This window comes from Festucalex cinctus, chromosome 4 (assembly GCF_051991245.1).
Source record: "Festucalex cinctus isolate MCC-2025b chromosome 4, RoL_Fcin_1.0, whole genome shotgun sequence".
NCBI lineage: Eukaryota > Metazoa > Chordata > Actinopteri > Syngnathiformes > Syngnathidae > Festucalex > Festucalex cinctus.
This window is the reverse complement of record NC_135414.1, coordinates 20,461,942-20,487,353: the sequence shown is the minus strand read 5'-3', so window position 1 is coordinate 20,487,353 and position 25,412 is coordinate 20,461,942. Positions and strand designations below refer to the sequence as shown.

The window sequence follows — 25,412 nt, the reverse complement described above, 5'->3', positions numbered from 1 at the left end:
TTTTTATTTGGCGATGAGGACGTCCTTGGAATAATTCTACTGATGATGTCTATTCTATAATGTACAAGTCAAAAGTTTAGACACACTGTTTACTGAATATTTCACTTGCATGTATGTTCCAGCAATCATTTGATTTTATTGCAGTAGGCCTACAACCCATTTGAATAGACAAGGTGTTCTTTATACATTACAAAGTTTGTAAATAAACTGTAAATGATGTAATAGCATCCATCACATCATCCTGAACTATGATACATAATTTACATGTGCTTGTGAACTTCATTTTGGATGGGAGTGCACAATTGTCTCATCCAGAGACAGTGTATGATGTGACAACATAAGAACATTAAATGCAAAAATTTACATGATAAAATATTTAATTAAGAGTGTTAGAATATTAACTCTGGAACAATTCAAAAATATGTTTGATAAACAAGGCGGAAGGTGTTTTTTTTCTTGTATTTCACACATTGAGGCATTGCTGTGTTGATAATTGAGCCGTGATGGTCTAGTCAGTCCTCATCTGTTAATCCATAATTGATTGCTGTAGACAATAAGGCAAATGTAATAATTGCATTAAAAAAATCACTAGAATGTATGTTCCTCTCTGTATTCTAAGACTACAGTGTGTAAAATATATAAGAATACATGTATTCACACTTCAAAATGTTTGCTTTGTTCTTGTTTACTGCAAAACTGATGTTTATGTACAGCACTTTGTATACAGCAATGCCTGTTCTTAAAGCGCTTTATAAATAAAGTTGAGTTGAGTTTTTTAAAAAAAAGTATTGTGTCCAACAGGAACTCAGGTGACTGAAATGAACTGATTATATCGCTTGCAAATAAGCTTTGGGTTTTGATTCAACACATCACATCCCTCCAGTGTGTGTTCTTATGTGTGTTATCAAACTTCCCTTAACAGAGAAACGTTTGTTACAGAAAGGGCAGGTGAACGGTTTTTCCCCTGTGTGTCTTCTCATGTGATTTTTTAAATGCGTCTTTTGAGAGAATCTTGTACCACAATCTGCGCATGCAAAAGGTTTCTCACCAGTGTGCGTTCTCATGTGTTGAACCAATGTGGAACGAACAGTAAAACTGGTTTTGCAGACAGCGCATGTGAAAGGTTTTTCTCCAGTGTGTGTTCTTGTGTGCGTTCTTAGATTCTCCCTGCGAGGGAAACTTTTACCGCAAATTGAGCAGGAAAAAGGTTTCTCGCCAGTGTGTGTTCTCTGGTGAACAACCCATGCTGAGCGATCACAAAATATTTTGTCGCAGATCGAGCAGGAAAACGGCTTTTCGCCGGTGTGTGTCCTTGTGTGTGTCGTCAAATGGGCCTTCTCGTAGAATGCTTGACCGCAGAATGAGCAGACAAATGGTTTTTCCCCTGTGTGATATCTCATGTGTCTTTTCAGATTCTTTTTGTGGCCAAAAGTTTTGTTACACTGAGAACATTTCAAGGGTTTGTTCACAGCCCCTTTCAAGTGTTCATCATCAGTGTCAGGATAGTGTGACGTTGTGTCATCGCTATCTAACAGTGGCGTTAGGAGGCTGTCTGCTGTGGATTCTCCGCAGTGATCTCCATCCCCTTCAGCTGTCATGTGTTGACTCGAGCTGCTACTCGGAGGTTCTGTCCCTCTGCTGTGCTCACTCGGGCTTTTGTCTTCATCGTCTTCACCTTTCACGATGACATGAATCACCGGGAAGTCCAAACTCTGAAGCTCCTCTCCCTCCTGACTGATGCAATGGTGCTCCTCTTCCTCTTTCACACAGGGAGGATCTGTGAAGCAGATCCCGATGCCATCACCATCATCCATTGCATGTATGGCTGTAAACGATGGCATATCTCAATATTAAAAGTGACGGTCATCTAGTGGTAACATGGCAATGACATATCAAAATGGCAACAAAGCAATGTAGTAAAAAGTAAACAAACCTGCTGTAACACAACTTGAAGCTTTTCGACAACAGCGTCCGTCTGACAGTTCACGTTGTCGCTTGTTTCAGGCTTGCATTCGGTATCAACAGCCGCAATTGGGCTCTCAAAATGTGTACTTCTCGCATTTAAACGTCCGCTGTCGTCTTTTCATCCAATCACATCACTTTACACTCACACTTGATCTCCGATTAGCGATGTGATGCTAACTTCTGCTTCGCTGTGTTAGCGGCTAGCATGCTAAGCTAAACAGGAGAAACTTCGAAGTGATTAGATACCCGTTTGGATGGACTATATTAATTATCAAATTTCCCTCAGCCTGCTAGACAATAGAATTACGCACTGCAGTGAGAACAAACTCTCTGCTGACCGCAAAAACGCGGACCGAACCATAACAATAATAGCTGCGTCTTTTTTTTTTTTTTACGGCAGCTGAATATGCAGCGCACTGGGTACGGAAACTCCACTTGGACAAACTTGAAACTAGGCCAAAGTTGATTCGTTCCCATTACAATTACTTTCGCGTGGCAAAAGCTCCCCACCCAAAGGTTCCGCTGGGGTGGGGGGTGAGAGAGTCATTTGGAGGCTTTTAGGGAATAGGGGCAATATTCTTTACACGGGATATAAAGTTACTTGTAATACATTACATAACAATTAAATGCTTTAACTTAAACTGTATATAAAAATTTAACTTAAATGGATTTCATATATTGTAGAGTTGCTGTTATTACATGAACAGGTGGTGAGTCTCCAGCCAACAAACAACAAAAAGTCAAAAAAAAAAAAAAAAAAAAAAAAAAAAAAAGACAAATTTTCCCTCAATAGATTACTATTTTAAAAAAATTCATGGTGATGATTACTTTCTCATCGCAACATACTTTTTGTATTTGGTGGTGAGCTATTAAGATATTCCTAAAGTAAAATATGTATCTTGGCTTGATAAAGGTTGGGAAACACTGGCTTCAAGGATAGGAGAAAAAACTGAAGACATCATTGACTGTGAAACATTTATATTTTAAAAATGCAACATTGGTTACACTCGTTCCAAATAAAGTGATGTATCGTGAGTTTCAATCACTTTCTTGACACAAACTTTTTCATTTTAGCAAAAGGTTTTAGCAAAATTGAATTTGTTTTCCTCCATAAAGAATAAAACAGTAAATAAAACAATGTCACACTGGTTCCTACATCACAGCCTATTTTAGCAGATCACATGTATAATACAAACATAGTATATAATACAAACATGTAGTCAGTTCAATTCCTCTTACATAATTTACTATTATGTACTGTACACAGTACACTCTTATCACTTTTGTTTTGTACTAATGCGGAATCTTCTGAAGCCTTACAATGTACGGAACACTTATCATGTAGCTATGGCACAAACTTAACCTACAACATTGTTACTTACTGTGTGTTTTCATGTGATTATTCAATGAAGAATGGTAACTAAAGCTTGTATGGCAGGTGGAGCAGCTAAAAGGTTTTTCTCCAGTGTGTGATCGCGAGTGTGTTATCAAATTTGTCCTTTGAGTGAATCTTTTGCCACATTCTGAGCAAGCAAAAGGTTTCTCTCCCGTGTGTGTTCTCATGTGCTGGACCAACCCGGACTGAACTCGGAAATTTGCATCACAGACTGTGCAGGAAAATGGCTTCTCTCCAGTGTGTGTTCTTGAGTGTGTTCTCAAATTTCCCTTTCGGGAGAATCTTTGGCCGCACACTGAGCAGGAAAAAGGTTTTTCACCTGTGTGTGTTTGTGTGTGTGCTACCATGGATTCCTTTCGAGAGAATCTTCTATTGCAGATTGGACAAGAATAAGGTTTTTCCCCAGTGTGCGTTCTCATGTGTTTGGCCAACAATGCACGCACTCGAAAACTTGTGTTACAGATAGAGCAGGGAAAAGGTTTTTCTCCAGTGTGTGTTCTTGTGTGTGCTATCAAAGTTGTCATTTCTGATAAGCCTTTACCACAAAATGTGCACACAAAAGGTTTCTCTCCTGTGTGAATCCTCATGTGTCTTATCAGATTTCTCTTGTTGACAAAGGTTTTGTCACATTCAGAACACGTCAAGCATGCATTGTCACTGCGACGTATAACATCACCCTTCGCGTGTTCATCATCAGTATTAGGAGAGGGTGATGTCATGTCATCGTTATCTGACAGTGGAGTTATAAGGCTGCCTACTTGTGATCTCTTATCACATTCACTGTGTTGAAACTGTGAGGAGTGAGGCTCATCTTCGTCATCTTCACTCTTCACCACGACACAAATCACCGGGAAGTCCATTGCTGGAAGTTGCTGACTAATGCTGTGTTCATCCTCTTCCACTTTAACATGAGAGGGATCCGGCTCCTTGGGCTCAGGTGGAACCTCTATTATACTGGACATTTCTGCTGGTCTGATCCCGCCAATGTCCTCCACTGTTGGTGCTTTGATGTAAGATGTCAAACTGGAATGATAGCAAAAACAAATATATCATCACCATCATCATCATCATGAGAATTTAAATTTGAAAATGAAGACGAGATAAGACAAGAAATTCGCTAGTGTTAGAAGACGAGTTGCCGATCACAGCAAAAATAACTACTGCCTAAACCAAGGGTGGACAATTCAAGTATGGGTACAAATTGTCACAATAGCCCTATACTTTCTTGGGCAAAGGGGAGCCACCTCAAATTTGCTACACTTGCTAAAAATGTAACAGCAATGCACAGAAAAAAAAGTCATATAATGGATAAGGTTCACCTTTTTAAAATTGGAGGGAGGTATGTATCGTAACCCCCCATAACTTTTCTTAGGCGTAGCGGAACCACCTCAATTTTTTTTTTATACTTGCTGAAACTGATCATGAACACAGGAAAAATCACGTGGGTTCATCTTTTTAAAATGGGAGAGGGTGCATATTCTCATAGGGCTTCTGACTAAACAAATCAATGTCTTCCGAACGCATTATCCGATTTTCAAAATTCTTGGTGCGATGTAAACACCACAGTTAGCAAGAAGTTACACACCTGGCGATGATTTCGTCATGTGTCGGGTCCGTCACATTTTGAAAATCGCTGTTTTCCACCCCACTTTATGCACATTTAATGATGAAGTAGAAACATAAACATTTACATTAGACAGACATGCTCTGTGTAATTTAACTCGAGGCTTCTTCAAACTAAAGTCCAGTGGTTGATATTTACGCTCGTTCTTTTAGTTCGAGAAAGTTCCTCGTCGGACTCAGACTGTTTTGCTAACTTCCGCGTTTCTTTGTTTGCGGCCAGCTAGCAGGGCAGGCCACGCTATCTTGAGGAATTTCTGACTGCATCTAAGCGAATTTATCCAAACCGAGTATAATTAATGATGTTCGTACGGTTATATGAAACAAATATTTGTTCCGAAAAAAAGTGCAATAAGACGATTTGACAACATGGTCTGTCTTGTTTCAAGCGGCTATGTAGCTGAGTCAATACTATCTACGGCAACGTCACTTGGACAAAATAACTATTCACCAACAGCTACTCCGAAGATTTGTGGAACACAGCAGTGACGCTGTTGATAGTTTGGTTTTAATTCTATTATGTGAAATTACAACGAAACACAAAAATACGTGCACTTTTTATTTTATTTTATATCAACCACTTTCTTTATTTGATTCTACAACTTGTGGTGTATAAGAGAGATGCCATCCAAGCATTTAATTATGTCTTTTCTCAATGAAGAGCACTATGAGATATTTGAAGGGGTATAAATTTAATGTATACATCACATCATAACATAGCAGACCGCATCTACAGATCAGCAGGCCTGGGTTAGGAACTATGTACATGGTACATATATATACTGTCTTTGTGTTAATACAAATGCCACATCACTACTTTGATAATAGCTGTGTTTGGATTGGAATCACTTCATAAATTTTGCCATTTTGTAGTGCTGTTCAAATTTCAAATATGCATTGAGTACAATGACAGTACATTATACCACAATGCATGAATAACTCAAAATATATCCCATATTTTTTGCTTATAAATAAAGTTGAGTTGAGGTGCCAATGTTAAAAAAAAGAAGAAAAAAAAGGAAGACAGAACAGCGGGGGGAAAAAAAATCATACAAATATCCAGTTTTCTTTGAATATTTTTTTGGGGAAATACTCATTTGAAAAACAATGTTGATTTTTATTATTTGTTAAATATTTATTACAAATCTCCACTAAGTATCGCTGATCTGGTATGTTGTATTTGTGCAACAGTAATAAGCTAATTAACAGTGCCCAGAGTATTGGTCACAAACTATTTTTTCTTTTGTTGATGACTGATGAGTCAACTTAAAATCACTACAGTGTGTAGTGTTTCCAAAAAATAGCCATTAACTTTTTAAACCACACAAACTTGAGCAGAAGCACTTTCGCCAGTGTGTGTTCTCATGTGTTTCCTCAGTGATGAGCGATCACGGAAGGTGGCGTCGCACACCGTGCAGGAAAACGGTTTCTGGTCCTTGTGTCTTCTGATGTGAGTACTCAGTGCTGAGCGATCACGAAAACTCGTGTGGCAGATTGTGCAGGGAAATGGTTTCTCTCCGGTATGGGTTCGGGTGTGCGCTATCAAGTACTCATTTTCCGAGAATCTTTTGTTGCAGAATGAACAGGCGTAGGGTTTTTCTCCGCTGTGTGTTCTCGTGTGTCTAATCCAAGTTGACCTGTGAGGGAAACTTTTACCACACACCGAACAGGAAAAAGGCTTCTCGCCAGTGTGTGTCCTCATGTGTATCATCAAAGAAGCCTTTCGGGAGAACGTTTGACAACAAACTGAACAGGAAAAAGGTTTTTCTCCTGTGTGTGTTCTTGTGTGTCTAATCAAGTGTCCCTTTATAGAGAAGGTTTTACCGCAATCCGCGCACATGAAGGGTTTGTCACTCACGTGACATCGCATGTGTCTTTTCAGATTCCTCTTCTTTCCAAATGTTTTGTTACATTCAGAACAGTTGAGTTTTTTCATGTCTGTGTGACAGATGGTATCACTTTTAGACTGTTCATCGTCGGTCTCATGAGAGTGTGATGGTGCACTGTCGCTATCTGATAGTGGTGCTAAGAGGCTGTCACCTTTGGATCCTCCACAATGGTCTCCATCTCCTTCATCATCATTACTCTTTACAATGACACGCTTCAGTAGTATTTCCTCCTCCTCAAGTTCTTGAAGCGGTTCTCCCTCCTGGCCGATGGTGTGTTCTTCCTTTTCCTCTTTAACACAGGGGGCCTCTGGTTCCTGCTGCTCCACCCTGGAGCTCAACTCTTGCTGCTCAGTGGAGAGGTCTTCACTGACGACTGCAGGACACAAGAGGACAAGTATGGACAAGCACACTGATTTGGAAAAGTCCAGCCTTGAGCCTATCCTTGCTTAGCATAACAGAAACGCAACACAAGACAAGAGACGGGGAAAACTCATATTTAGTTGGGTTGAAAAAAAACAAACATGTATTGACATCAGTCTTGAAACTTATGATAGATGTGTGACATTTCCGTTATTGTTGACTCAACATATTCATACTCGATTAAATCATGTATTGGTACATCTACCAATTCATCAATTATATATTTCATAAACACGTGAACGGAGGAAGTACCTGCTCTGGTGAAAGCATCCAGTAGTTGACGTTGTCGCCGGTTCTCCTCTTTTGTTCGACAAAGTTCCTCCTCGTACTCTGCTATCGTCCTTTCAAACACGACAAATATTTCTTCCACGGCCGCACTGAGTCGCTGATTCAGCAACGCTCTCAGCATTTGCACTTTACACATTTTCACAGGATCGAGCTCAGCTTTAGCGACGTGTGGCTAAATTCCGCGCCTATCTTTGTTCGCAGCGAGGACACTTAAAAAGCATGAGAAGCTTCAATGTAACACGGAACCGCGTTTATTGCGACGTTGTTCGACAGAAACGAACTGAAATAACCTCACAAGCACGCGAAGATAGGAGCACTGTAGTTGATTTATCAGTTACGCCATTTTGTTTGGAGCAACCTGAAGTTGGAAAACTAACTACGGAAAGACCACTTGGACAAAAACAGTATTTTCGAAATACTTCATACACCAAAGGAGGTAACAGTATTGTATTTTACCATGAATGTGAGCGTCGGAAGTTAGAGTGATGGAGGAAAGAAGCATTGAAGGTGAAAAGGAATTAAGGAAACAAGGATGTGTGAATTAGGGGAAAGGGGGCGATGAAGTAAAAGAAAGGAAATGATGGAAAGAAGGGAAAGTATCAAGGATGCAAACATGATGGTTTGAAAGAAAGGATGGAAGAATGAAACAAAGAGGGATATGGACGAATGGAAGCAAGAAAATTGAGGAAAGAGGAAGGATTTTAGAATGAAGAAGATTAAAGAATAAAGCAAGGAAGGTGTACTGTACAATTGATGTACAAAACAAGGTGCCCTCCATCCTCTTTGTAAAAAAAAAGAAAAAAAGAAAGAAAAAGTTTTGCATTCAAAAATAATACTAGCATGACAAACATCTCAGATGACGCACAAAAATGACACTAATCAACTGAATGAAAAATCTTCATTTATTTGATAATGTTTTGTTTTTCCTTCAGTCGCAACATTAAACTACAGTACATGCAGAGATTGGGGGGCAAACATTTTCACCTTTTTTTGTCATTTGATAGGTATTGCTGGAGTTTTGAAAAATTAAACAGGGCTCTCTATTTCAGAGTTTGTACTCTTGTTTGACAATTACTAAGATTATTATTTGGAGAGAGATCGTCTAAATGACAGTTTGGATGTAAACATTGTTAATTTGCAAATGACAAACGCGTGTTGAATTTTTAATGATGCTGCATGATGCATATTTATAGGATGGTGTTAGTTACATAATAGCTCAGGTTAGGTTGAAATTTAGTGGAGACTTGACTCAGACTTGCTTAATTTTTGACAACTTGAGACATGTTTGAAACTTGAAGGTTTCCGTGATGAGACTTTCTTGTGACTTCCACATACGCTAATCATAAAATGCTTGGGATATTTCACCTTCAAGTTAAATTTCAGAATGAAATTAAAATGCACTGTAACCTTAAAAGGTGAACTTAATCTGACCTTGTCAAAACTTTTGAATGCACGTGTACAACCATCTCTTAATGAGGAACCGGACAGTGACATTCATTACACTGAACAGTTTGACGTGCATTGAAAAGTTTAAAGGTTATTTTGAGTTTTAGGTTCATACTTAAATTTCATGCCATACTTCATATATCTCAAACATTTTTGTGTGTAGTGTAGTTTATGTGTGCACTTCATACAATCGGTGACACACACTGTCAAATTGCCTACATGCAGCAGTGACCATAAAACAAAATGAAAAGTCTTTTTTTTTTTTTAAACAAGGACTGTAATTATCAGTTTGTGGTATGCCAAGTGAAACCACTTTTAACAAGTTAAAATATGCGATCTCAATGGAATTTATCCCCAGCTTTTGGATGAATCTATTTGCAGCTTTTGTACTCTTTCTGAAATGTCCCAAGATGGCGCTAAAGCCCTGTCTAATAGGAACATTGGTGTCAATGAAGTAAGTTGAAGTAATAAATTTAGTCTGACTTGTTAGTGGAAGAAGTTACGTACGTGTGCACTTTAGTTGCATTCTTTCATAATCAAATGATCTGTAAAACATTTATTTTGAAAGGTAATTGTTGCCAGATTGATTTGAAATTGTATTCAAGTTGTGGGATCAAAGTTTGGCATATTTACAATTTAAACTATTAATATTGGCAATTATTTTCAGGGAGTGCATCAATTGTTCACAATTTTTCTCTTAAGTTCAAAATGTTCATGAATTGCATGTGAAAGAGCTTCTAGTCTTCAGTTTATTTAGTCCTTCACGGACTGCTGATGTTCTCCCCAGCACACTTGTGTCTGTCAACCTGAAACTTGTGCATAAATCTTTTATCACACACACTGCAGCCAAAAACTTTCTCCCCAGTGTGTGTCTTCATGTGTGTTGCCAAAGCTGAACGAACCCGAAATTTTCTGTTGCACACGGAGCAGGTGTACGGTCTCTCACCAGTGTGCGTTCTTGTGTGTATGATCAAGCTTCCTTTCTGAGTGAATCTTTTGCCGCAAACCGAGCAGGCGAAAGGTTTTTCCCCAGTGTGCGTTCGCATGTGTATCATCATTACGGAGTGCACCCGAAAACTTGTGTTGCAGACCGAGCAGGTGAAAGGCTTTTCCCCAGTGTGTGTTCTTGTATGCGATATCAAATGTCCCTTGTGAGCAAATCTTTTATCACAAAACGGGCAGGTAAAAGGTTTCTCTCCAGTGTGCGTTCTCATGTGTGTAGCTAGAGCGGAATTATCACGGAAACTTTTTGTGCAGAGTGAGCATGCATATGGTCTTTCTCCTGTGTGTGTTCTCGTGTGTGCCACCAAACTCGCTCTCTGAGAGAACTTTTTGTCACAAAGTGAGCAGGAAAAAGGTTTTTCTCCTGTGTGGCATCTCCTGTGTCTTTTCAACGTGGAGTTGTCGCTAAAAGTTTTGCCACAATCAATGCATTTAAGTTGTCCACTGTCGGTCTGACACCTCAGATCACCTTTAGGCTCATTGGCAACAAGATCGTGTGATGACGTGTCGTCGCTGTCTGATGGCGAAGCTAAGAGACTGTCTGTTCGGGATTGCCATTTCTCGCTTGGGATGTGTTGACGCGATGAGTGTGGCTCGTCTTCATCTTCACTCTTCACATGGATAACAGTCAATGGGAACTTGGCAATGTCAGCCTCCTCCTCCTCCTCTTTAATGCAAGAGGGTTCAGTGTCATCCTGATCCTCCCTTGGGCTCCACTCTTGGTGCTCAGAGAGAAGATAATCTTCACTGGAACTTTTTGCAGGTCTACCTCCACCAACATCCTCCATTGTTTGAGCATCTACAACAAACGTCAAAGTGTAATATTAAATATTAATATTGCAATAATCAATCAGCATTATTTACCGGACTATTTACAGACTTGAGGTCCAGGCAGTGCTGGGATTAAATATGACTTCAGACTGCATTTCATCCATATATTTTCTATATCTATACTGCCCGTATCCTCATTAAGATCACAGGATAAGATGGCCCCGGTCCTCGAGTAGCCCTATCCAGCCTGTTTTCCATGTTTCTCTCAGCCAACACACCTGAGGATTGTTATCAGGCTTCATGCGGCGCTTGTGTTGAGCTAATCGTTTGAAACACCTGTGTTGGCTGTGGGAGACATGGAAAACAGACTGGATAGGGGTACTTGAGGACTGCGGTTGAGAACCACTGATGGAGACCATCGAAGCGTTTTTTGTTTGTTTTTTTGGTGGAGGGGCGGTGTACACCCTGGACTGATCGCCAGCCAATTGCAGGGCAAATATTCATCATGCCTCATCCATTGATTCCATTCTTGGAATCACTTCTTCCACCTTGATTCCACATCCATTCACGCTTATAGTTTCAGGGTAAAAACACAACCAAAAGTTACGGAGCAAGTAAGAGTAAGAAGTGAACCAACCTTCTCTGTTTGATCCAAACTGAGGCTTGAAAACAGCGTCCAATATTTGACGCTGTCGCTCGTTCTCTGCTTTTGTACGACAAAGTTCCTCCTCGTACTCTGCCATCGTTCTTTGGAACACTACAAACACTTCGTCAATAGCGGCACTCAGTCGCTGATTGAGCAACGCTCTCAGCATTTGCACTTTGCACATTTTCACTCGACAATCACAACATTCACACTTCAATCTTTGCTTTAGCGATGCGCTGGTAACTTCAGTGTTTCTTTGTTTGCAGCTAGCAAGCTAAGCTAACTAGAGGGAGTCTTAAGCGACTTAACGGCAGAAAAACAAACAAACAAAAAACACGTTTTACAGTGTTATACGAAAATAAATACAACCGGGATACAAAGTAAATAACGCTGCAAGTGACGCACTAACGAAGACATGCCGTTGCAGCTAAATGAGCTAGCCCTTTCTCTCGTATTGTTTGTTTTTGTTAAAGCTAATGTTCACCCTCGTCCCTTCTTTCCTTCTTTTCTTCTTTGTCGCTTCTGGCTTCTTCTGGCGTTTAAAGGGCGGTATACAAACTGGATTAGCGCATTACCGCCTCCCATTGATTTACAATGATTACTGCTTTTGCTTACATGCTAAACAAAGTTCAAAGTTAGTTTGCGCGAGATCTCAGAGGGGGTTCACAGCAATTGTAAAAATAAATAAAAAATAATCCACTTTGTTTTTTTAACTTGTTAAAAAAAGTGACCACCCCGCCTCTTTGGGGTTGAAATATTAATACACCTTTTGTGACTCTGAAAATTTTCAGACACATCTCATATGATAAAAATTGAAAGTCTGTATAATATTTAGGAACAGAGTTTTTAGGTTCAAGTTTTCCACAGGAAGTCGACGTTACGTCACAAGCTGCCATTTTGTGGTCGAGGAGACGACAACTGTATCGCAGTGAAAAAGGCGAGTGCATGCTGAGTTGGCAGCATATTTTTCGGCGAAATCGTAAAAAACATCACTTTCCAGAATGTCGAAGATGCGCTGCGCCATCGATTGTTTTGCCAGTAAAGCAAAGCAGTTGGAGAGGAGGTTTGACGGAAAAAGTACTTTTCTCTTGCTCCGCAAATGCCCGACTTGGTTGTGACGGGCGACACGAGGAGTCATGTACATCGTCACAGGTTTCTCGCTTGCTTGATGGTTAGTATGTTATCTTTTGTCGAGAAACTGTTAAGAGAAGCGCCTTATTAAACTGAGTGTCTGTACGATATTTTAGTTCAGCATCACCGTGTGTTAGCCAGCCTGCTTAGTTTGTTCCATCCATTCTCTAAAGCGCGTATCCTCACAAGGCTCACAACACAATTTTATTTTACTGGTCACTAAAAATGAAAACGTACCTCAATGTTACAATGTCGACAAATCGAATTCGATATGACTCGAGAGCAGCACCGCTAAACTGATTGTGGAATGGCCTCGTGGCTGGCTGACACGTGCTCGTGTGGCTAATGCTAACCTACTCGTAGCTTGAGAACATCCTCGAAGTTTTAACTATAAGTGTCGATGTTTTAATGTTTTTCCCTCTCATAACGTGTATTCGTGGAACTTTAAACGAGCAAATAAACCGAGTCTTGGAGTCGATGAATTATTGGCCTTGTATTCAATTTTGTAATCATGGCCAAAACTAGATAGCAAGTTTAATACGGAATACGCCAATTTATTTGAATATACTAAATTATTTTATGCACCCTCCCCCAACCCAGCCTCCACAGTTGTGCATATGCAATTTGAGGACGTGGATATTTCTGATGACTGATAAATTCTTATATGCTGAATTTGCATGCAAGTGTACATTATAAAACCCTGAACATTACACAACGTTGATGTAGTTCAGTGCCATTTTGACTCTTGCTGCATCTTTGACAGCCTGGGCTCTCTTTCTGTGAGACATTCTGGGTTTAATTTTTTTTAGATGCAACAATAACTGTCCCTGCGCTTTCTGCACACCTGTCTTGTGGTGTATCGGATTGAATAGGGGACTACAAATTAACATTGATACCGGAAAAATGTGCTTGGCAAACTTATCTGACTGAAATTTTGACATTGTCTTATTATTTTTATTTTGCCCAGGGTCAAAGGAAGACTGGAAACAGAATGATTCTGATAGTGTTCTCCTACTATTCGTGGGTGATCCGAACAGATCTCTGCTGCAAAAAAATCTGTAAGTGATTGTAATATCTGTTCATTTATTTAATATTAATAATTGACAAACCTATCAACTCAAAACAGGATACCACAAGATGCTCCTTGATTCACTTCCACTAGTTCCTTGGCACCAAGATGACATATTATAGCTGCAAATACTTTGATTGGTTTGGTTGGAGTACAAAAACAGTGTTATGAGTCACAAATTCTGCACCAGGAATAAGAGGGGTTGACGTTGACTGTTAAACTCAGTATGATTCTACTTTAACATTGTGATAAGTGTGAATCTCAGCTGCATCGTTGACAGCCTGGGCTCTTCGGGGAAAAAATGAAATTTCTGATTATGTCAACTCCTTTGTTCAAAATGCCTACATCCCATCTGTTGTCTTTTTGTCCAGTGTTAGGGAAGAGAAACAGGATCAACTATTCTACATTGCGGCAATGGTGGAGAAAGCTGACGTCACCAAACAGCCGATGAGTCTTCATGTTGGTCTGAGGGAAAATATGTTTTAGAATGTTGTGCAAGTCTCGATGGGGCCAGATCGACCAGTTCCACTTCAATTCCCATCAGGTCAGTGCTGGTTGTCTTCCCAAATTGGGCCACGCTTTGTGATGCATCCACTGATAGACCTGAAGCAAGTTGCATTGGCTTCTAGGTTTGCAAAGAGATGCAAAACTAAACTTTCCTCTTGCTTTCTGACTGCTACACTCTTACTTGGCAGCACAGTTTGAATTGGGGAATACAGCTTCAGGTTATACTTCTCTTTCTCTGGTCTCTTCAAACATATGTTATATCTGAGGTGTCATTTGTGTATTTTGCCCACATTTGTCATCATTAATTTGTGTAGACTGATTTCAGTTGGCATCTGTAGAGTCAGTTCAAACATTTCAGTTGGGGCAGAATCACAAATTGGACATCTGTGGGTTGGGTCTGTGCACCTTTTCAAATGCTGGTTGTAAGCATTTCAGTGTGGTGCTTGGGCCAAGGCAAACTATTAAAAAGAAAAGAAAAGAACAAAGCCCTCTGCTTACTTAAGATTTCTCATAGATAAGTTGTAGATATTTGCACCGTCTGGCAAAAAAAAGCTCATCTTGTTTCTAAAGCTCCTACTGAGCAGTTTTATCTTTGGCTGTGAGGTTTATTACATCAGTGGTTATTCACTCTGTATGCTTTCTTTCAGGAGGAATGTGTCTTCTGGTAGGACGAAGTTGATGTTACCACCTGTGACAGTCTGGCAACCCCTCTACCCATCAAAATTTCCACCTTGCCCCGACTTGGATGCAGTGAAGCTGAAAGCTCATTTTGCAACCCCAGTGTTCACGCAACCCAAGAAGTGACCAAATGAGAGGGCTATTTGCTCGGGGAAGCATGCTATTAATTAAAATTTTAAACGTGTTAACTAGCAGTCTGACATTAAGCCTTTTTGGTGGCCTTGTATATTCATCATATACAACCTCTAGCAAAAAGTATGCAATCACCAGTCGTGGACGAGCACTCAGATGTTTTATTCTCAGATAAATATATAATCTTTATTTCCCTGCACTTGCTTTATAAAAGTAACATATCATTTGACGTGATAATCTGGTGATGAAATTAACTTTGCATCCTTTTTTTTTTTCTTTTTTTTTTTCCTTGCCACCATTTCTGTGGACTCGCTATTGCTGGTATGAATATGTTAAGGCTAGGGGATGGGTGCTTTGGCTAGCTGAAGTTAGCAACATCACGCTAACATCAATTCATGCCCCTTTATGCAGTCTTGTGCGCTTAAAAGGTGGGTTAGTCTTTGCTCATTTGGTCCAACTGTGCATATTCGGGCCATTTTTATTAGTATTACACATTTTGTTGTTACAGGGCAAATGGGCACCAAGTATTGGAACAACGTAAAGGTAAAAAAAAACACACACATAGAGTAAGGATGAGATGCTTACTACATAAATTGAAATAAAATCATATTTATTGCAATTGGTTTTAAAATTAAAACTTTAAAAAAATCAGCTAAGCTTAAAAAAAAAAAAGTAAAAAACTTAAGGGGCAGCGGTGTGTCACCGTGTCCATCATAAGCCTATTAAAACTCCCCCCCCAAAACACAAAATTTACAAACATTTCCATAGTTTGTCACACGCAAACCTGAAGGGTTTGGAAACGGAGGTTCCATGGTACACTTGATGATGGGGTAGTCCCCATCGGACCAAATGTTGCCCATTTGTCCTATTCGTCTGATTTTTCCTCGCCTTGATAATGTCGATATTCGGGCTTTAGCTCCCAAGTGTTCTTATGTGTCCCCTTCACATTGTAGATGCCAATGTCACGCAGGATTTCCTTCAGGTAAATCTGTGAACAAGAGTCATTTTTAGAAAATACTACTAGTCACGCAGTAATTGTGTTCAGTTACCATTGTAGTGAGTACAATTAAAGCTGGAACTGTTTGCAAGGTGTACCAAAGTATGTTTAAATAAACAAAAGCAATGAAATGTTAAATGTTGTCTACTGCACTTTATCAAACGTAAATTTCCATAAAGTTGCCAAGTTTGTGTACAGTAGCAGTTTTTCATCTGTTACTGTGGGCAAAATATAAATAAATGAAGCTAAAATTAATACTATTATTTAAATAACACGGTCTTACCACAGGCTGCTTGGTAATATCCACCAGGTCTTTGATGTTGTAGTATTGGTGCTTCTCAAAAGCAGAAAATAACATGTCCAGCACCTGCTGCTTGTCCGCTCGTGCTCTCTTGCCCTCCTCCTTCTTTTTCCTCTCATACTCCATCTGACAGACATGAAGCAGATAAATATTTATTATCCAAGTCAAAATTGCGATGCATGCATATGCCCAAATTGCTAGTAACGTTAGAGGTAATACAGTATGAAAATATACACCCACAAGCTACATAAGGTAAGATGCACCAGTATCATTTAAAGTGATCTTGTTTAAGAGCTGTAGCATCATTGTACAAAAGGTGGGCGAATGATTTCACAGGTCTTGCATTGCCGTCATGAGATAATATGAAAGCGGACAAACGTGAGATCTGTTCTTACATTGTACGCGTGGTTAGCCACAGGTTTGTAGTTGTTGGTGACTGCTTTAGTCAACTGTTGTGACAGCCGGATCGGCTTGGTGGACTCTTCAATTTGTAACCTATTTCAAGATCAACATGAACATTTTGTTTTGGTTTTTGTGCAAAGGTACAATTGAAGACATGCAGCCAGTGGAAAATATTCAAACAAGAGAAGCAATACTTGTAATAAAAATTCTCAGTGCAGCAGTATTGAAAGTACAATATAAGCACTTAATCATAGCACATTTCTTAAATGTGGCATTTTTTTTATTGAGTAATATACGTTCTAAATTGAGTTTCACATAGGACACAAGCCACTCTCACCTCTTGAGCTTCATATAGCCTTCACTTACTGCTGGCCTGCAATCTGCTCTCTGCACCACAACTCCCTCCAAGGCAATTTTATCTGGAGGGGAGTAAAAAATACATATCACAACTTAGTCCATAGTTTAGTTTTTTTCCCTCCTTAATTTTCTTTATAAGAAACCAACAGACTAATCCCATCTGTTGAATACTGTATTAAAAATAGAGCTATTGAACAAGCACTTGGTGTTCACCGTCTAGCAATTACAGAAGTACAGTAGTTCTTTTAGTCACCAACAATCCCATGGTGCATTCCTTTAACTTTTATTTTACTGCAAGTACTGTAAATGTGAAAAACCTGTTTCCAGTATCCCTGTTACACAACTTGACATGTATTGTGTGTATACCTTTGTTTTACACAAACATTCAATTTGTAACATACAATATTAATAAATAATCTACTTAAGACACCTTGTATTTGACCTTTGCATATAAATGTTTGGATCACAAAGCCATGAAAATCTATTTCGAGTTAGGGTGTGCATCTTCCGGGGTATATCATTCATCGCAACAAAAAATATTGTCATTTTATGATGAAAAGTAATATCACTCGTTTGTTTGTGTGTGATTCACCCAAAATGGTGAACTCACCTGGACCAGCCCCTGCCCCCGAACCTGAGCTGCCACCATCAGATCTTTCTTCTGATTGGCCTACAGGGGGGAGGGAGGGATGGCATAAAAAAAAAAAAAAAAAAGTATATATCGGGATGGAAAATAAGAGGGAGGAAGGGATTGCACAATCAGAGCCACTCCCAGGGTTTAGTTGTACACGCTTTGTCGCGGGGAAAATGAATTTAAGTGAAATGTGTTGAGCACACCAGCGCGCAAACACCAGCAAAGCAAGCACGCTCTCACAAGCAGAAGTACATAAACCCTACAACAGACGGTGCAGCCCAAATACACAAAAGTGACACTAGGCAAGATCACTGGCCACAACATTTGTACTGCCACATCTAATTATTTGCTGTGGTAGAGCTGTCTTGCAGGATATTAAAGGTTTCTAATAATTGTTTACACAGCTTGTTTTGAAGGCCGTACCTAATGAAGTGTCCTGTGAGTGCACTCCGATTTACAGTAGAAAAATCAACACTACACTTCTGCTTTTGCTTCTATTTTTCATGAGCTCAAAAGAATGGTGACAAGGTGGATTTCTCTCAAATATTGTCCACAAATCTGTTGAGATGTATCCACCTCACTAGTGTGGCATGACAAGAATTATTACACAGGTGTGACTTATAGGTTGACCGCAATAAAACGGCATTCTAAAACATTTTACAATTTCACAATTTTACGGTTTGGGAGGATCCAAGGGTGTCAATATTAATCACCCACCTAAAATAATGGCCCAAGCAATTTTTTGAAAAACATAACCAAATACTAATTTTATTATATTTATATATAATTTTATTTCAGGGATGGAACTGAATAATCAATTTAACTAAAGATGTAGTTTTGATGCATGACATTTTCTACCTAGAAGCAACCGACTGTTCGGGAAATTCCCGATGATCACCACGCCCCTGGTTTCATGCAACAAGAAAACATAACGGTCTTCTGAGGGAAGCTGGAAACTACAATGTGGCCCGCCACAAAAATTAGTTCGACAGGCCTGCTATACATATGCAGCTCTTTAACTCATTTCAATGTTCCTTGGCACCAAGATGCCTCAAGATGGCGCCAAAGCAATACTTTATATTGGTCAAGTACTTTGGCCTGAGCACAAAAACAACCCATGGATGGGTTTTCAGCAATAAGGTAGGTTCCAAAAGAACAATCAGTAAATAGGTTGAATCCAAAGGAAAGCTTATTATTATCAGTTTATGAATAAGGTTGCCCTAAGTAAATGCTCAAAGTAAACATTGCCTGACATATATGCTGTAAAAATACATTTACACTCTCGTGAACGCCTTGATTCAAATTATTGCAATGATGAGTGGCTGACAAGAACTAGCATAACTAAAAAAAATTTATATAGACCATCAAAATGGATACTCTTGTTTTCAAATTTCCTGTCATTTATTTCTTCCAAGGAAATCACAATTTGGGAGAAACCACCGAGAGGTCACATAAGAGCAAGCTTTGCAGGCAAGACTGCATGGAAAGCCAGCAAACACGGGCACCTTCACCAAGTGGAGAAACTTACCTTTGTACTGTAGAGCAAACCAGTATTATTTTTCAGCAATTCAGAGAAAACACCAACCAGCATTCCAAAGTCAAGCTCAGAGAAGAAGAAAACAAGCTCACCCGATGACGTCTCCGTGAATACTGCCAATGTCTGACCTCCCACTGTCTGCATTGTCAATGGGTGTTCCCGCGGAGCAGACACTGTCTTGTCTTCTATACCCTCAATCACAGTCAACTCTTCATTTAATGTAAAAGACACCTGTAAGTTACATTTCTGTTAAAATTTGCATTGCTCATTTATAACCCACCCAATTCATAGTACAGTTAGACTGTACAGGGAGTGATGACTAAGATGAAGGCCAGGCCAACATATTCCACTAGGATAACTACCCAATAAAACAGTTGCAGATGGTTGTCATTGATAAACAGTAGTATGGTTCTTACCTCTGGTTTCCCTTGGTTTCCTTTCCTTGAAAGAAGAAAACAATGATTGTGTTAATAAACCAGAATAAAAAATTGCAACTTTGTAAAATTAAATAAAAGGAAGCCTTACACAGTTTAATCAGTAGAAATGATCTTAATCTCATTATGTCATAAATATCAAACATAAATGACCAGAAGTAGCAAATTAAAAACACAAGCTTTTATTCTCCTTGCTGTTATGATTACACATACTTGGAGATTCTGAGTTTTCCAACTTCGCCTCTTCCTGTGGCCTTTTCCCATTGATGAGAGAGGTACTTGGGCACCTGCGTTCAGAGTCAGAACGCATTTGTTTACTTGATGCATTTCAAGAGAAGCTGAATACCCCACACATAGGCAATAAACCGCTTAACAATTGATATTACCGAAAAACATACAACTATAAGTCTTGGAACTAAAACTATTGGTACAAACACGGTACAACTACTAATCTTAATGTTATGCTGAACAACCACGACTAACGACATGAAGGAGAAACGTTTAGTAAGTTTTTATTATTATTGTCGTTCTTGTGATGTGTTACAAAGACCTCGCCTGAGGTTAAATTTTATATAGAAATATTGTATACTCGTTTCGTTTAAGCCACCGTTGCGGCAGCTACACTAAAGACACTAAAGCCAGTTTAGCCTTGGATTTGTAGAAGCTGGCCATTATTTCGAAAACCTACATCGATACACATACCTTTACAAGCCAGACGCCCGTATTTAGTTTAGCGCCGGTTAAATCAACTTCTCCTGCTTTCTCTGACATCGTAGTTTAGCTTTATTTTAGATTTAGCAAGCTAGCTATTTGTTCAAAGTACCATGCACAGGCATACTACGCACTACGGTGCCTTAGAAGGTCCAAAACTAAAATATTTTACGGTGTGTGTGTGCGTGGGGGAGTGTGAGTGTAAATATCTATATTTCTCTCTCTCTCTCTCTAAATATATATATATATATATATATATATATATATATATATATATATATATATATATATATATATATATGTGTGTGTGTGTGTGTGTGTGTGTTTTAATGCATTTTCATTTATTAAATAGAATTGAAGACTTATAGATGTCAAATAAGCATGATGAGTGGAAGGGTTAGCCCTGGTGAACGAAGTAACTTTTTGACACAAAAACGCCACCAATTTCAGTGAAAACATTTTGATTGTGCATGCACTCACACACAACTTTTTCACATCAGGGACAATGTAATCAAATACAGAAAAGAATGCCAAAAATAATTTAATACAATAAAACGGAACACTTATTAATTTTTTTAAATGGCAAACATTTATTTTCTTAAAATGGCAAAAATCAGACGGTAAGACGACAGATCTGTCACTCACCCCCGGCAGACATGACATAAACAGACAAGAAAATGCAATTTTATTATGATGGTCAATGGTCATATATACCAGAACTATAATTTCAGATGTCTGTGGCTGATTTTGTTTTGACTACTTTGTGATTAAGTCGCACTTCAAACAAGTTCACTTTCTTTATGTTTACCCTATTCCTAAATTATTTGATGTGCAGCATTACTCCAATTTCCACTTCTCTTTTCTTCTAAAAATAAAAAGGACCTGCAAAAAATAGTTTACACACACACACACACACACACACATATATATATATATATATATATATATATATATATATATATATATATATATATATATATATATATATATATATATATATATATATATATATATATGTATATATATATAATTTTATTTTTGATTTTTTTTTTTTTTTTGGGGGGGGGGGGTTAATAACACCAGAACAATTTTAAACTACATTGGTTCCATTTTAAGTAATATCAGAGTTGGACGAAACATTATTTACAGTCAAATAATTTTCTATTAACTACATTAAACTAATAGTATAATTTCCTGGAAAACTCCACCTGCTCCCGGAGCTTATCTTCCAAATAATTGTCCATTTATAATTATGTATTATTGTGTAGACAAAATTTCAATGTAAACATTGTCCTTACAGGAACATCCTATCGTTGCTGTGGGAGAAGCGTGTGTTCAGTTCCTGAGATTTCTTCAGCAGACGCTTTTTCTGCACATCATCGAAGCGGTTGACCTGCAGGTCAGTTTCCCGGTCAAATGCTCTTCTCTCCGCTGGCTTGTCCCCCACCTGCTTTGCTTTCTCTTTCATGTTCTTTGTATGCAAACTCATCAGAGATTCTGAGCGTTTATTTTTCTTAAATCAAGAAGAAAGTGTTACAGATTTAGCATGAATATGAACATATACCTTGTCAAGTACAAGATTATAAAATACAAAGAACAGTGATTGTTGGTACAACTTACATTATATTTGGACACCTTGTCTGCCATTTCCAAATCCTTTTGAGAGATTTGTGCCACAGAGTCTTTCTCAGTCTCACCCCTTTTCTTCTTCTCGAGGCGCTCCTATTGTTCAAGAAGAAACTCATTACTGTGTTAAAATTATGCTGCAAATATATACATGTGATACTAATAAGTCAAGAATGGCAATTTGTTGGCTTTTCCTACCCTGGCCTTGCGTTCTGTGTCTGCAGGTGTATCGGTCCAAATGGACCGGTCACCCTTCTCCGGACCAGACCTCTTCTTGAAAGTGCGAGCCCCCAATCCAATGTGTTGTAGTTCTGGTGGAAGCTCTGTCATCCAAGTCTCTCGGCTTGGCGCGACAGGAGTATCCTAGAAATGCAAAAATATACATTTGCACCAATGTAGAGAGTAAAGCTGCACTGTGCTTTCTGTATTTTAAACACGGACAATTTTTCACAGAACTTTTGTGACTTTTGCTAGACTTAAGAAAAAAATAAAGACTGAAAAGTAGTTACATAAAAGTTATAAGAAAATGTTGGACTCACCACTTTTGTCAGCTTGTCTTTCATTATTTGTGCCCTGCGTTCAATGTCCAATGCCACTGTATTTTGAACTGGACCATTGGATGGCATGGGTCCAATAATAACCTCATCCTCCCCTTCGCTGCTGAAAGAGTCAGCCTTGTAGCCTGGGGGTAAGGCAGGTCCTGGAAAACCCTCTTCATCACAGTCATTGTCATCATTAAACACTGCACTGCGGAAACCAGGAGGCAAAGCAGGTCCTAGCACAGGTGGCCTGAAAGAAAAGTTAAGATACAACTTTCCCCAAAAACAATTAATCTAACTTCACACAGGCTAGTTCTTTGCTACGTTAACTGTCATCACTAGTTACTGTACTCGTTTGCTTTTCGTGCATTTAAGACATTCGTCGGTCACCTCTCTGGTGAACTCTGTTTCTTGCCAAAACCTGGTGGTAATGCTGGTCCAAAGAAGCCGTCATCTTCTTCGGCCTTTGTCTTCTCCACTCTTTTTAACGACAAATGTTATGTATTGTTTATTTTCATTGTTACGTTTATGTATGCCGTAATCTCATGCGATTTACATACTCTGCATTTTTGTCTTCAGGCGCATGTCCCGTCTTGACTCTTTTGACGATCACTTCTTCACTTTCATCCGACGAGCTGGACAGTTCTCCTCGTTTAAAACCAGGAGGCAAAGCGGGACCGGCAACTAACACGAATCACAAAACCACGATGAAACTGACAGGGATTTAACATTGTATGTCCTGTATACTCACATTCACGTTCATCATCAGAATCGTCAGCATTTTTAAAGTTAGGGGGCAAAGCAGGTCCTATTGAATTTTGAGAGGCCATATTGGCACCGGTTAACACAAACTGCGCTTTATTCGCTTTCTAAGATTTGTTTTAAGTCATTACTCTACATGTAAAATACTACACAACATTCAGCATCTAGGTAGGTAGACATTTTGAGCAACACTACGCATGCGCAGTCTCTTTTACTACACAGGATGTTGCCTACAAGAATGAGAGTATTGTCAATCGTAGTCCTTGTGATTGCTACGATTGCAGTTCAGTATGTATAGTTAATAACTCTGTCATATGGGTAATGTATCTGCTTCGGCTAATTTCGTATTGTTCGGTGTTTGTTTAAAATTTGTGACTGGACTGGAAACAAGGAAATGTTTATTTTGAAAGTATCACCCGGAAACAGTGTTATTTCCACTTTCTGTCATGGTGGAAATTTGCGGCTCATCTACGCCTTCTACATTACAGCGCTGCACATTTAACAGTATTGGGTCTGTCGGTCTCCATTGTATCGATATGTGCTGTTATTTACGAATTACCTCAAAATTGCACTAGTAGGGCCGAGGGCATGGTACATAAGAGATAATTTACAACTAGTTAGAGCCTGAGTTGCTTGACGACGTGCAAAAATAACCGCCATCTTTAACTGCGACCAAGTCGTTAAATTCTTTCCCGATTCTGACACAGATTTTCGAAACATTAGACATGCAATTATGAATGATACATACAGGACACGCGGTGATTTTAAAATGGGGGCGGGGCTTTCATAACAGGTAGAAGACGTCATAGTTCACATACTGTATTATGAAAATATGACTGCACTACATTTCACAATTAACATCACAGTTACACATTTACAATTACAAAGGGGCAGCACTGGTCAAAGGATGGGGGCGCTATCTCAGGGATTTTAGTGCCTTGCCTATAGCAGCCATTGGAAATAGGAAATTCAATCAATCAATCAAACTTGTTACTTTTTCAATATGCTGTATGTACTACATTGAATTTTCGATCGTAATTTGACGCAGCATGATATCCATAATTAAATCGTGAATAATTACAAATGATGGTTGCAGATTTTATATCTCTTGTGTAATCCTGCTCAGTTTTCCAATGGAACTATTCCACAATCTTCACAAACATATTAATTATTATTACATTATTACATGATTGAAAATTTGTTTTATAGTGATCTTTTATTTTGTTAAGTTTTATACTGGTATGCATTGTCATTATAGTGACACAGCCTCCCGCAAACGAGCCAGAAATAAAACTGATGTTACACAAGATATCTTCTGGAGTTGCTGAATAAAATGCGCCTCATGTCTAAAGAGCAAGTGAGTTGGAGTCACTCCATGTGACAGGACGGCCATACACTTGGCTTTCAAAGGGGTCTGGAGTACTCATGCAGACCCCATTGAGAGCACTAGTAGCAACCTAGCTCGGTGCTAAATGCAAACCAGCAGCCTACCAAGCACGTTGCTGACCCAAGTAGCTAGCGTCTGTTAGCGTCTAGCGTTTCTGTTTTGCTTCCCAAATAGTTTTCAAATAGGGACCATGAGCTCCGTATCTGATGCTGTTGACACATTCTATATGCAATATCAAGCAGCAAAGTGTCTTCTTTATTAAGCAAAGGCATCAATCCACTCTTCTCGTGCTACAGGCTGGTTAAAATTGTGACACTTGACCTTTGACCACAGGAAGGTGGGAGGCTAGAGCACAGATTGAGATGGTCCAGAAAGTCAATGAAGTAGACCTGAATAACATTTGACATTACTTAATGCTGCCCACCGCAGAGATGATTTAGCTTCATGTTCCTGAAGCTCATGATGCCTGACCGGAGGCGATTCTAGGATCAGAGGTTTAGGGGTGCTATAATGACGTTTAGGGCTGCTTGGGTGCTACAGGGAGGAGGGGTGAGGGTACGTGATAGGTAGCTTGTCATGGTTTGGATGTGCTTCCCGCTCCAAAAATTGCATGGGAAAGTCAATGACTAAACCAAATCTAATAAAAGTTATGCAAAGGAGAAAAGGACTTAAAAAGAGCACACAGTAAAATTATATCTATATACAGCCTGTATATCCTGTAAAATGTTTGGGGGTGCTATTTTTCAGTTTGGCCCAAAAAGGGGC

The 25,412-nt window shown here is 39.1% G+C and overlaps 5 protein-coding genes, 1 long non-coding RNA gene and 2 other non-coding genes across 11 annotated transcripts; 3 read left to right on the top strand and 5 right to left on the bottom strand.

Moving 5' to 3' along the window:
* Positions 1 to 45: 45 nt before the first annotated feature.
* Positions 46 to 2,370, bottom strand: LOC144017743 (uncharacterized). The gene is made up of 2 exons (XM_077519628.1): positions 1,934 to 2,370; positions 46 to 1,825 (listed from the first exon to the last, which is right to left on the bottom strand). Exon 2 carries the CDS (start codon positions 1,812 to 1,814, stop codon positions 870 to 872), a length of 945 nt encoding a protein of 314 aa, XP_077375754.1. The 5' UTR covers positions 1,815 to 1,825; positions 1,934 to 2,370; the 3' UTR covers positions 46 to 869.
* A 742-nt stretch (positions 2,371 to 3,112) lies between these two features.
* LOC144017742 (uncharacterized) lies at positions 3,113 to 7,090 on the bottom strand. 2 transcript variants are annotated; one of them, XM_077519627.1, is made up of 2 exons: positions 7,022 to 7,090; positions 3,113 to 4,384 (listed from the first exon to the last, which is right to left on the bottom strand). In XM_077519627.1, exon 2 carries the CDS (start codon positions 4,321 to 4,323, stop codon positions 3,340 to 3,342), a length of 984 nt encoding a protein of 327 aa, XP_077375753.1. In that variant the 5' UTR covers positions 4,324 to 4,384; positions 7,022 to 7,090; the 3' UTR covers positions 3,113 to 3,339. The 2 variants fall into 2 exon arrangements, with proteins under 2 accessions (XP_077375753.1, XP_077375752.1); XM_077519626.1 differs by lacking the exon at positions 7,022 to 7,090 and adding an exon at positions 4,947 to 5,402.
* Positions 5,657 to 12,145, bottom strand: LOC144017152 (uncharacterized). Its single transcript, XM_077518439.1, has 4 exons — positions 11,435 to 12,145; positions 9,794 to 10,825; positions 7,543 to 7,734; positions 5,657 to 7,243 (listed from the first exon to the last, which is right to left on the bottom strand). Exons 1-4 carry the CDS (start codon positions 11,625 to 11,627, stop codon positions 6,297 to 6,299), a joined length of 2,364 nt encoding a protein of 787 aa, XP_077374565.1. The 5' UTR covers positions 11,628 to 12,145; the 3' UTR covers positions 5,657 to 6,296.
* Positions 12,146 to 12,318: 173 nt separating this feature from the next.
* LOC144017745 (uncharacterized) lies at positions 12,319 to 16,095 on the top strand. Its single transcript, XR_013283238.1, has 4 exons — positions 12,319 to 12,614; positions 13,542 to 13,632; positions 14,015 to 14,187; positions 14,798 to 16,095. It is a non-coding gene; the product is annotated as an uncharacterized LOC144017745 (long non-coding RNA).
* LOC144018235 (small nucleolar RNA SNORA31) lies at positions 13,323 to 13,458 on the top strand. Its single transcript, XR_013283375.1, has one exon. It is a non-coding gene; the product is annotated as a small nucleolar RNA SNORA31 (small nucleolar RNA).
* Positions 14,229 to 14,364, top strand: LOC144018234 (small nucleolar RNA SNORA31). The gene has a single exon (XR_013283374.1). It is a non-coding gene; the product is annotated as a small nucleolar RNA SNORA31 (small nucleolar RNA).
* Positions 15,550 to 20,497, bottom strand: LOC144017744 (general transcription factor IIF subunit 2-like). 2 transcript variants are annotated; one of them, XM_077519629.1, is made up of 9 exons: positions 20,325 to 20,497; positions 19,836 to 19,909; positions 19,605 to 19,629; positions 19,281 to 19,419; positions 17,628 to 17,687; positions 16,998 to 17,079; positions 16,654 to 16,753; positions 16,241 to 16,384; positions 15,550 to 15,948 (listed from the first exon to the last, which is right to left on the bottom strand). In XM_077519629.1, exons 1-9 carry the CDS (start codon positions 20,391 to 20,393, stop codon positions 15,826 to 15,828), a joined length of 816 nt encoding a protein of 271 aa, XP_077375755.1. In that variant the 5' UTR covers positions 20,394 to 20,497; the 3' UTR covers positions 15,550 to 15,825. The 2 variants fall into 2 exon arrangements, with proteins under 2 accessions (XP_077375755.1, XP_077375756.1); XM_077519630.1 differs by lacking the exon at positions 17,628 to 17,687.
* A 504-nt stretch (positions 20,498 to 21,001) lies between these two features.
* LOC144017736 (GPALPP motifs-containing protein 1-like) lies at positions 21,002 to 23,459 on the bottom strand. Of its 2 annotated transcripts, XM_077519617.1 has the most exons (8): positions 23,250 to 23,459; positions 23,059 to 23,182; positions 22,889 to 22,978; positions 22,499 to 22,748; positions 22,158 to 22,322; positions 21,954 to 22,055; positions 21,632 to 21,846; positions 21,002 to 21,215 (listed from the first exon to the last, which is right to left on the bottom strand). In XM_077519617.1, the coding sequence occupies exons 1-8, from the start codon at positions 23,326 to 23,328 to the stop codon at positions 21,149 to 21,151; spliced, it is 1,092 nt and encodes a 363-aa protein (XP_077375743.1). In that variant the 5' UTR covers positions 23,329 to 23,459; the 3' UTR covers positions 21,002 to 21,148. The 2 variants fall into 2 exon arrangements, with proteins under 2 accessions (XP_077375743.1, XP_077375744.1); XM_077519618.1 differs by lacking the exon at positions 21,002 to 21,215 and having other exon boundaries at positions 21,388 to 21,846.
* Positions 23,460 to 25,412: the final 1,953 nt, after the last annotated feature.

Coding starts and splice junctions, on each gene's coding strand:
- LOC144017743 (XM_077519628.1), bottom strand. CDS start 1,814: ATGGATGATGGTGATGGCATCGGGATCTGCTTCACAGATCCTCCCTGT.
- LOC144017742 (XM_077519627.1), bottom strand. CDS start 4,323: ATGTCCAGTATAATAGAGGTTCCACCTGAGCCCAAGGAGCCGGATCCC.
- LOC144017152 (XM_077518439.1), bottom strand. CDS start 11,627: ATGTGCAAAGTGCAAATGCTGAGAGCGTTGCTCAATCAGCGACTGAGT. Junction 10,826..11,434: donor GTTTGGATCAAACAGAGAAG/GTTGGTTCACTT, acceptor CGTTTGTTGTAG/ATGCTCAAACAATGGAGGAT. Junction 7,244..7,542: donor GGATGCTTTCACCAGAGCAG/GTACTTCCTCCG, acceptor TGTGTCCTGCAG/TCGTCAGTGAAGACCTCTCC.
- LOC144017744 (XM_077519629.1), bottom strand. CDS start 20,393: ATGTCAGAGAAAGCAGGAGAAGTTGATTTAACCGGCGCTAAACTAAAT. Junction 17,688..19,280: donor ATTCACGGAGACGTCATCGG/GTGAGCTTGTTT, acceptor TCCCCCCTGTAG/GCCAATCAGAAGAAAGATCT. Junction 16,385..16,653: donor TGGCTAACCACGCGTACAAT/GTAAGAACAGAT, acceptor CATGTCTGTCAG/ATGGAGTATGAGAGGAAAAA.
- LOC144017736 (XM_077519617.1), bottom strand. CDS start 23,328: ATGGCCTCTCAAAATTCAATAGGACCTGCTTTGCCCCCTAACTTTAAA. Junction 22,749..22,888: donor AAACAGAGTTCACCAGAGAG/GTGACCGACGAA, acceptor CTTTTCTTTCAG/GCCACCTGTGCTAGGACCTG. Junction 22,056..22,157: donor ACACAGAACGCAAGGCCAGG/GTAGGAAAAGCC, acceptor CTTGAACAATAG/GAGCGCCTCGAGAAGAAGAA.